The sequence below is a fragment of the Nestor notabilis genome, unplaced genomic scaffold (genome assembly GCF_000696875.1).
Source record: "Nestor notabilis isolate BGI_N333 unplaced genomic scaffold, ASM69687v1 scaffold5798, whole genome shotgun sequence".
NCBI classification, from domain to species: domain Eukaryota; kingdom Metazoa; phylum Chordata; class Aves; order Psittaciformes; family Psittacidae; genus Nestor; species Nestor notabilis.
In genome coordinates, this window is record NW_009939532.1 from 47,923 (window position 1) to 59,084 (window position 11,162).

General features: G+C 40.6%; 1 protein-coding gene across 1 annotated transcript; it reads left to right on the top strand.

Annotated features, from left to right (window-relative positions):
• Positions 1–594: 594 nt before the first annotated feature.
• Positions 595–10,951, top strand: ASTL (astacin-like metallo-endopeptidase (M12 family)). Its single transcript, XM_010019920.1, has 13 exons — positions 595–681; positions 902–926; positions 3,144–3,160; positions 3,680–3,704; positions 4,350–4,421; positions 5,405–5,539; positions 6,093–6,210; positions 6,973–7,151; positions 7,282–7,366; positions 7,765–7,892; positions 8,907–9,022; positions 9,450–9,675; positions 10,676–10,951. Exons 1-13 carry the CDS (start codon positions 613–615, stop codon positions 10,708–10,710), a joined length of 1,230 nt encoding a protein of 409 aa, XP_010018222.1. The 5' UTR covers positions 595–612; the 3' UTR covers positions 10,711–10,951.
• Positions 10,952–11,162: the final 211 nt, after the last annotated feature.

Consider the following 11,162-nt stretch of genomic DNA (forward strand, 5'->3'; position numbering starts at 1 on the left):
CAGGAAATGTTCCTGATGTTATGAAATATCAGAGAGGAAACAAAGGTTCTACTTACAGAACCATAAGCTGAGAAGATGAAGGGTATCTTCTCAAGGAAGTCAGGCATGATTTCACTGAGTAATGGTGCATTGCATGTTTCAAAGCAACACAACGCTCTAATGGCCTTCTGTGCTTTCTGTGACATACAGAAAGAAGTCACCTACCATCTGAAATACCAGTCATGCAGTAGTCTGGAAAGTTATCCAGGAACAAGGGCTTCCTAGGTGCTATCAGCCAAACTGAGCACTTAAGGAAAGATCCTCCAAGAAACAGAGGAAGTGCATGGCAGCACAGCATGAGGCTGATCCAGCTCTAGAGAGCGGCCTGAATGACAGTATGAAGACAAGGGATGCTATAGATCACAGTGACAGCAACAGCACAGCACCAGGAGATGCCCAGAGGCTAAACCGGCTGTTAAGGCTGAAAAAGAAGTTTGCTTCCTGCTAGGATTCCCATTGGCTGGTGCAGGTTTTCCCCCCCTGGCAGAGCAGGCTCTGCTGGTATATCTAGCGGCAGCGCTCCTGAACGGGCAGAGATAAGGACACGCTCTGATTGTCTGTCACGACTGGAGAATGGATCTGAAGATGTTCCTGGTCTTCACTGCGTTTCTGCTTCACGCTACCCTGGGCTTCCCTATTCAGGTGAGAACAGCTCCACACACCTGTGCTCTGTCTTCTAACTGACCTGTTCTTCCTCGGAGTGAAGCTGTGGAGACCCATTTTGGTAAATTTCCTGCAAGAAAAATATTAGTAATATAACAATATATAAAGCGAATCTAATAATTTGGCCTGATCTTAATGCTATTGTTGCTGCATTTATGAGCTCTGGGAGAATAATGCCTTTTACCTATTGGTTTTGCAGGAAAACTATGAAAACAGCACAACAAGTAAGTAGGATTTTTACTGTGTTTTAAAGACAAACATTACTTCTTGACTGTGTATCACACACTTTGTTGGTGCGGGAGTAACTTGGCTTTAGAGCATGTGGAAGCACTGACTCTCAGGCCTTTTGAATAAGGCCATGTTTCCTAATTTGTTCTCGAGCTGAGTACAGATGTGTTTTCACATGGAAGTGCTTTACACATACCTTGGAGCATGGCTTGCTCAGTTAATTTAGGTGTGCATTCACAGGCTTGAAAATCATATTTTAATGAGATACTTGGATACTTTTCCATTAAGTTACAAAAAGACTTATTCATTTGCCGCAACTTCCTGGTGCAGCAGTAAAAGAAAGGGATGTCAGGTGTCAGAGAAATCTTTGTTTTGTGCTGGGGTAGAAAACAATGTAGGCTTAGCTGAAAAGCTTTTGTTAACTCACAAAATAGAAGGAGGTTACTGCAGATCTCCATAGAAGGTCAATGGAAATAGATCTGTAGGTAGACTTCAACTACAGCAAGGAAGGGTGTGATGCGCTGTGAGAGGCAGAGTCCTTGGGAAAATAGAGCACTGACCAGCTCTTCTTTTGAGCTCTCATTTATTGCATGGAAGCAAAGGGATGTTGTAAAATTGCTGCTCAGTATATTTGGAGCTGGCTGAGGGACATGCTTTGAGTTCAAAGTAGTCAGTTGTTGGGACTCAAAGCTGCAGGGTGGCTGGGATACAAGCGTACCGTGAGTTTTAATTTATCATTATTACACTTTTTGTGCTTTTTGAGGCATCTTTCAGTATTTACAGTGCATGGAAAATGTAAATGTATCATTTTGAAGGCTGTATCACACCAGATGTTCATTTAATGAAGGATGTGGCAGATGCCTTCTGTGATACCTCATTCGAGTTTTAAAAAGGGGTTGCAGGCATTAGGTGCCTGGGAATCTGGAGCTTAATTTCCCTTGACTTTGACTAGTCAATTGATTTACTGCCTCTTGAGTGGATGAATTCTGAATCTGGTCAAAAAGGTGCTTCCCTGCAGAATGTTTTTAGATGCCATGGATCTTTCTGGTGGGAACTGAATGAACTTCTCTATAATAAATCATCATCATTACAGTGGACTCTCATAACTATGTAACCAAAGTAACAATCTGGAAAGACAGACTGAAGCCTTTTTGGCTCAATACAAACAATTCTGTTGAAGATTCTGAATAGGAGGAAGTCCAGTCAGCACCTTTGGGCAATAACAACTATGAAAAGGGAAAGGTGCTGCAAGATGTGACAGAGCTTGGCACATCTTCTGCTGAATAAACGTGTTCAAAAAGAGAAGAAACATACATAGGCTTAGAAATAAGAACTATTTTCATAAGTATTCTTTGTGTCAGTGTTGAGACAGGGGGAAAAAAACAACAAAAAAGGCTTTATATTTTGGCAAAGAAAACTGCAATTATTGGCAAACTGGAGGAGATTGTCAGACAGGCTTGGGGCATATTCATCATACTTAAGAACAGGTCAAACAAACCGTGGACAGGAATAACACAGATAAAACTGTTTCTGCCTTAGGGAAAGCAGACAAAGGATGACCCCTGGAGGTCCTTGTGATTTCTAAACTTTTATGATATTCTAACAATGAAGTTTCAGCTCAGAAATTTATATATCATAACAGATTTTCACTTCCATGCTTGTATCTAGAAACTGACATTTGGTGGTGATAGAAAGATGTTACACTAGAAAGAAATTTCAGGACTCAAAATGGTTCCAAGCTGCTGTCAGGTGCATACTGAAGGTGAAATTATTTGGCCCATGCTAAATTACAGCCTTCATCTCATGTTATAACTTTACTCTTTGACATTGTGAAGCCAGACAGGATTGTTAAGCTGGTCAGCCTGCACCTCTTGCAGTGAAATCTAGGGGCAAAGCACGTTTTTGTCCCTGGTTTCCTTTGACACTTTTCACACCGAAGCAGATAAAGTGCTTTGATGATCCCTAGACAGAACATGACCAGGATTCTGCCCCTCAGCACGATCTACTAGGAATTTTCATAGTGGTTTATCTAAACATCTGTTTAATTTCTGTGTGGATGTATTGGTTAGTACCCCCTGTTCCCCTCCAAGCAAAGGAACCTGCCAAAGGCATTCCCATGGCTGAGAAGACCTGTGCTATTGAACACTGTGAAGTTACATTCAGAATCTAATTTGCCTCTTTTGCTTTTGTTTTTTCTTCCTTGCTTTTTGCAGCAACAGAGCCTACTGAGGTAAGGACATCTAAATGCACTCTTCTGATTACTTTGGGGTTCAGCATTGAGGAAAGTGAATTCAACACTCATGTACTCCACTCATACCTCCATCTGTGCAGGAAACTCTTCTCCAATCAACACTGTAACAGAGGGAGCAGTTACCACCCCTATGCCATTTATTGCTCCACAATACCCAGATACAGCCCACATTCCTGGTCCTGTGGGAGGTGTCCCTGCCCATGGCAGGGGGTTGGAATTAGATGATCCTTAGGTCCCTTCCAGGCCTAATTTGTGATTATATGAGTCTATGATTCCCTTTATAATATCCATATTTGCCAAGATATCGAAGAGGAATATCTACCACACCATGGTACTTCTTTACTTCTTTAATGGTGCAGTATGTATAAGCTCAAGCCTGCACTGGTGGAAGATAGTTTCAGTGGTAGCCTAGACACTTTTGATCCTTTGCATGTTTTATTATTTAATATTTATGTCATAATATAAATGAGAAATAACGCTAGTGCATCATTGTTGCAGGTTACTACACAAGAGGATATGTACGGTATGTATTACTCTATCTAAATGTAGGTATTTGATATGACATACTGATTGTTAGCTACCCAGTTAACTGCAGAAAATAACACATGCTTAACACGAATTAATCTTAAGGAAGAATTTTAAATGAATGCACTCACTATAATATTTCATTCAAAGCAGAGTCTTTTGGTTTTGGCCAATCTTTTGGCCTTCGTAAAAACCTCAGCTGTAACTTCTGCTAAAAATAGGTCTGCATAGATAATGCCCTGACTAAAGTCACCTCCAAAGGTTACAGAAAGCACAGGGACCATGTGCTCCCTTCATCCTTTTTTGCCCCTGATGTTCTGTGCTGGGGGGTTGAGTGTGAACTGTGCACGCAGGAGGAAAACTGTGCTGTCAGGGGAGAGAGGGAAAGCTTGGAAGATTGAAAGAGAATGGCTCTTGGGCTGGATTAATGCCAAAATAACCACAGGTGGTGGTTCACAAGGTGGTGTCATTGAGCAAATATCTACACAGCTGATGTCCATGCCAGTCCCTAAGCAGGCTCTGTAAGTTTTACATACATCACTGGACCCAGTCTAAGTAAGCTCCTGGAAAGTCATCAGGTTAAAAATCAGGTTTTGTATTTTCCATGGGAATGATAAAGTGATCCTCTTGTATTTCTGTGCAGAATCTCCATCACCTACAGAGTCTGACGCTGAGGAAGAAGTTATTTTTAACAGAATTCTGAAAATTAACAAAGGTAATACCACCAACTCCCTGCTTATAATGGGTGCTCTGTTGCTTTTTTTGGGTGATGTGGGAGGTACAATGTCTTACCACAATCTGTGAAAATGTTTTTCCCATCTTAAACAAATGTTTTTCCCATCTTCCCAGCATCAGGCCACTGTGAGGTATGCTGTAGCCCCATGGCATCTCAAAACTATAGTGTCAATACTGAAGACGAAACCAGGTGTGGAGGCAACTGAACTATCCCCACAGCTTCTTCAGCTTTAGCTCTCCACATCTTTGTCATTCTTTGGGCATAAAAAGAGAACTTGGATATTTGGATGCTTTATTATTTAACTGCCTTTTTCTTGAATGCAAGCATTGTTTGTATTCTCTCATCATATGGCTTTGTAGTACAGACTCTTAGATCAGCTACGGTCATTTCCATGCTGCCTGCTCCAGACTTCCTGCCCCTTGATTCTTCCAAACATTCCTCTTTCTGCCAGCTTGTCTTTCTCACATTTTCCCCTTCAGCAGTCATTTAAGAAGCTTTAGTACTGTCTGTAGAATGGACACTAAACATTCCTATTTTTCTCTAGACAACACTCAATTCTCTTTCTGGTTTGCTTGCCTTCTTAGGTTTCTTTACTGGGGCCTCTTGCCTTTACCCAGCACCGTTCCTGGGCAGCTATTTGATGCCATTCATTCAGTGCCACATGATAGATGCTGCAATAGTACCAAAGTACAGCATCCCTCTCACTAGTGCTGTCACTTCCTGTCTTGCCTCATCTCCATCCAACAGAGTGAGAGCTTCCCACCTTTCCTCAGCTAAGGACAGAGCAGCAAAAGTAGGGATGCATTTAATGTCCATCTAACCCAATAGTTAATTTCTCATGCTAGGCAGGAGCAGATGCTTAGGGAAAAATAAGAAGGATGAGTGATACTCTTCCAAATGTGCTTAGCAAATGTCCAGCAATCTGTGGCTCAGGTATTTCCACCCTTTCTCTCTCACCACAGACAGCTCCCAGTACTTGCAAGAAGGTGACATAGCTCCACGAAGGAGTCGCAGTGCCATCAACTGTCGCCATTGCAGTTGGCCGCAGTCCAGTGATGGGATCGTTCGTGTGCCCTACGTCTTGGATCCTACTTATGGTGGGTGTAAATTTCTGTGATAATTTTTAATGGATTTTATTCAATAAGCTTCTGGTAGAAACCTACTTCTAGTGGCCACACAAATAGCTGATTAAATCAGTTCTAAGGATTTACTTGTTCTGTGCAAGCACAGATGAATTGTAAATTATAAAGACCTGAACAGGAAAAAGAAAAGAGATTAAATATCCTTGAGAAGTTTGCCCCCTAATGCTTTGGGTCTGGTCTCTTGGAGACAAGAAAGATCATTCCCTCTAATGGTACCTTCCAGAATACCTGCCTTTATAAGTTTTGTGGCTGTTGCAGTGTGGTTTCGATGGTCTACTTTTCATCAGCAAAACATCTTTCTGTAACTGTCTCCAAGTGTCTGATCAGAAGATGCACCAACAAATCACCACTAAAATTTAAAACAAGTAGTTGAGAAATAACTGGAATCCATTTGGACATATAAAGAGGATAATGCAGGGCCGTTAATATCTTAAATGAAACTCATTACTGAACGAACTAATTCTTGGTCCTTGTGTGACTCCCTCCAAATTAACCCTTTCTTCTCCAGAGGAGAGCCACATCAACGGGATTCATGATGCCATGGCAGAATTCGAAGCACTGACTTGTATTAAATTTGTGAAGCGCAACACAGAACGTGACTACCTCAGCATTAAATCTGCTGATGGGTAAGTTGAATGGTTAATTAATAAGTTATCTCTACATTGGTTTCCAGTTCTTCACTCGTTATGTGTGACCTTAGAAAGGAATGGGTTAAGAGAAGAAACTTCATGTTTTATCACAGTGCCAAGGTATCCTCCTTGGATGCCTTGCTAGTGCAAGGACTCAGGAGTTACATCAGGAACTCAACAAAGACACTGAAGTGATGCAAACTATGGGAATGAACCATTAAGGTGGAAAGAACAACAAGCTTATGTTTTCTGTGTGGTATAATGCACTCTTGAGCACAACATATGACAGGTTACTGGAGGTCTTATTTGGACAGGCAAAACCAATTTCAACTTGTGAAATAAACAGTTCTCTGAATCACACAGTTGGCTGTCAAGGTCAAAATTAAACCCTACGAGAGACTTGTTCAACATCTATTAGCTCAAAAGCGCTATTCATCTTAGCTCCTGCTCTGTCACAGTGTTCAGCATTTTGGAAAACCAATTGTTATTTCTAGGGACTTACAGTCACCATGCACAAAGTCAGAATGTAGGACCCTCCAAGCTCATGAAGGTCTTGCAGGATGCTTTAGCAATGATCATACTTGTTTCCTACATCATGGTCAGTTTTGCCCTTCTGTAGCCTGACAATCACACTGGACATGAAGGAATCCTTCCACTCCCACAAGCCGTGTGTGAAGCAAGGTTCTCTGTACTCTCCCTTTTCCTGACGGACAGTAAAAACCCCATAAGTCTTCTGTTGGTGTTTCATGCTTCTCTCAGCTGCTGGTCCAACTATGGGAAAGTAGGAGGTGGACAGACTGTCTCTGTGATGAAAGGAGGATGCATGTGGAAAGGAATAATTCAACATGAACTGGACCATGCTCTGGGCTTTTTGCATGAACATTCTCGAAGTGACAGGGATAAACATGTGAAGATCATGTGGGAGTACATCAGTCCAGGTGAGTACTTTTGAACTCTTCAATGTAGAAAGTGGTGTAGATCCTACCATTCCCAGCTCTTCCTTCCTCCCTCCCTCCTTGAAGGGAGTAGATAGGAAGCATACACTAAGTACAATGTTATATATTTCAGCTGACAGACCAGACTTCAAGAAATTTGAAAACTCCAATAACCTGGGTCTTCCGTATGATTATTCCTCAGTAATGCACTATGGCCCGTAAGTAGCAGCATGGCATCGCTCTTGTTGGAACTCAAATCTTACATTAGAATTAGTTGCTATAATAACTCTTTCCTAACTGTTTCCCCATTTTCCCTTCTGAGAAAAACCACTGTGAGTCACTTCAGACAAGCCCCTCCTTAAGATTATCCTATTCACTATACTTTAGTTTTCCATTAAGCAGCCATTCACAGCTAAGCTTGGGAATAAATGAGGGCATCTTGAGATTGACTCTGTTTACAGCTGGATATGTTAATCAAATATATTTGAACAACACTGTTAGTCACAACAGCAACATGAGTACAATTCTTGTTCTTCCTCCAAAGCTTTCCATTAAATCCTGAAAGAAGTAATTGTACTTGAAGAACATACTTTTTAATGTTTTTTTAATTTTGCAGATATACGTTCACTAATACCACTGGGAAAGCAACTATTGTACCAATTCCTGATGAATCAGTACATATTGGACAGAGGCAGGGATTAAGCAACTTGGACGTGGCCAAAATCAACAAACTTTACAACTGTAGTAAGTGTCTCAGAGTCATCCTTTCATCATTTACTCACACCCTTCTCAGACGTGTTTGGGCACACTGGAGAGACAGCAGTTTCTCATCAAAGACTATGAGACTATTCACCTAAATTCATGGTACCCATTAGGGTTATGCTGGGTAAGAATGCAAAGGTGAAGCTAGAGGAACATTGTAATGAGTGTGAAAATGCTTTCTGCTTCTGAATTAAATCGGACACATTCACTAACGGCATAAGTGGCCTAATCGCATACCACACTGTAGCTTCACTGGAGTAATCTGGTTTCTTACAGCTCAAGAGACAACTATAAGCACCACAAAGAACTAGATGTCTCTGTTCCTCATTGCAGTTTGTATTTAAGACCTGAGCCAAACCAGAACAGTTATAGGCTTCTCTGAACCAGAACAGTTTCATGAATCCTTATCCAGTTTTCAAGCATTTAAGCTGTCATTCTATATTTGTACGTATTTTTAACTCTTTGGTTTTAATCTCTCTTAGAAGATATCCTCCCATACAAACAGAGAAATTTATTCAGTCAAAGGGAAAAAACATGATTAGTAAAGTATTACCCCTTACATAGAGGAAAGCTTAAATCCTCCTCCCAGGCTTTGAGTTTAAGCATTGCAGAGACATCATACTTGCACTTGACTCTTCTAACATCACTTGACTTCCATCTCAGTGAGAAATAATGTCATCAATTGCAGTGAGTTGAAACCTCTCACATTTTTTGTAGAGGTGCAGAGAGATCCCTTGCTAAACTATGGAGCTGATTAATAAAAGCTGATGTTTTTTCCAAGCACTACTTTACTTTCCATTTTGATGCAGATACTTAGGCATTATGTGAAAATTAGGACAACATGATTCTTCATTTTAATCAAGATGTACCAGTACTTTGAAGTGAATGCTGGCAGATCAGAAAATCAAGACCAATCCATTCTGAAGAGATTTTAATTGTAAATGAGTGGAAGCTTCTGCAAGCCTGGTGCTGAAGCAAATATTGTTTGTTTCTTAGGTCGCTGCAGCACTATTCTCGATGCGGCATCTGGGTCACTGAGATCTGCCAACTACCCAAGAAATTACTCGGATAACACCAGCTGTGTCTGGCTCATCCGAACCCGATCCAGAAAGGTAATCACAGGTTAACAGTGGTCTTGGAATATGCCTGAAATTACTTCTTTCTATTAAGTGTTTTGCACTTTGTCTGCATGTCAGTTGCCACATAAAGATTTTTTCCTTGAGAGAGTTTTCAGCCTAGTCTCTACTTCTTGTCCTTAAGCCAGGTATGGGCAAAGACAACTGCAGAGTTGTGATTTTGAAAAACTTCCATATGTTGGGCTTCAGGTTTGAAAAATCAAGACAAAGCAGTCTGAGCATGAGAGCGTTCAGTCAAAGGCCTGTTAGATCTGAACCCTGCAACTTCAGGGGATGAGTGTTAAGGCTGGGTAAGCAATTCCCATTTGGGCTTGGCTACAGTTTAGATTCTGCCTGTTTTAAAGATTCTATGAAAGAAGTTACAAACTTGTATAATAAAGTCTGGTTTTCTCTTCCCTTCCAGATTTCCTTGCACTTTCAAGCCTTTGAGCTGCAGACAACCAGAGGATGCCAGGGTGATTATGTTAAAGTTTATGATGGATCCAGCAAGTCTTCTGCAGTTCTAATGGACAAGACCTGTGGATCAAAGTTACCCAATGATGTAGTTGCTTCTGGTAATCTCATGCTTGTAGAGTTCGTCACAGATGGTGCTGGTACAGCTTCTGGGTTCGAAGCCATCTTTACTTCTGGTAGGTCTGAGAATAAGGAGAGTGGCAAAGAAAAACAGTCTATGTCAAATCAACCTTCCTCTTCACAGAAGAAAAACATTGTTTGAGGAGCTGCTCTCTATAAGAGCCATCACTTTCTACCTTGCTTTTGATATAATGAATCAGTCTTACATTGATTCCATTTATTCATTCAGGCAGACAGGGCCATGCTCAGGACTAATGGTGTTGGATAGGTGATTCACTGTTCACCTTGCTTCTCAGATATATGCCATTCCAAACCATGTGCCATTACAGATAACATCAATTTAATGTTACTGCTAGTGTTACTTCCACAGTAGAAAGAGAATAAATCATAATGCAGTATTTAAATATATTGATCCTCTGAAAAAGATGCAATTTCTAATCACACAGTTCAGAGGGCAAGACAGATCTATGATGAAGCAGGTCACCCAGCCCTATGGCAAGGAGAGAGACAGTATTTCCATGGTCAGGATCCCTGGAATGTATCCACATAAACCACATTTTTCTTTGGTCCCATTTAATTAAGAACTAAGGCCATGACTATACAATTAAGTTACCACAGGCTTTAAGTTAGCACGTATCAGCTAGAACAAAGAAGTACCTGTGTGCATATCTATAACCTACAGCAACTGCACAGTAGTGCAGCTTGCATTAGTATGGAAGAAAGCTCAGCTATGTCGTATGACCTTGTATTTTGCCATGGGATAAGAACAAGCACACAGACATTGCATAAATCCACTGCAGTGCTTAAAGAAACTTAACCATATACCCAAAACAAACAGCAATTTTCCATTGTCTTTATGTAGTATCTATTTCTGTTCATTGTAGCTATGGAAGGAAAGAAGAATAAGAAAACTCCCCATGCCACTTTGATGTTTCAATAACTATAAACCAATCCTAGTTGTCAAATAAAATGTGATTTAGCATTTACATATTTCAGAGATACTACGGTTTGTTCAGAGAGCTCTGAAAGCTAAATATTCTTTCATTTCACTTACAGTAAGGGTCCAAGGAAAACGAAGCATCCAGGACTGACTTATTGAAGAAATTATTCTGTGAATATTGAAATTATATGTTTCCTACTTCGCTCTTATCCTGGCTTGGATCAGTATGAAATTTAATTCTATTAAGAATCGAAGTTTTCTTCTTCCTGAGAAAGTTTATTCCCCAAGCCATATAGATGTATGAATTCTATACATCTGGTATGCTCCTCCTTTTGTCTGCACTGTTAAGTTATTACCTCTTTCTATTTAACAATTAAATAAAAAGCTTCATAATAAAACATGTTTCCATTTCTGTTTTCCAGTAGTCCCTTCCAGCTATACACACTGTCAGTGTGCTCTTACTTCTTAGCCCCCTTTATTCAGCCACAGAGGTGACGACATCACCACAGGTTTAGTCAGTGGGCTGAAGAGACAAGCTCCAAGCTTTACAGATTCATTTTATGATCTTCACAGCCTTGAGCATGAAAAGGTCTTAGATAAAGA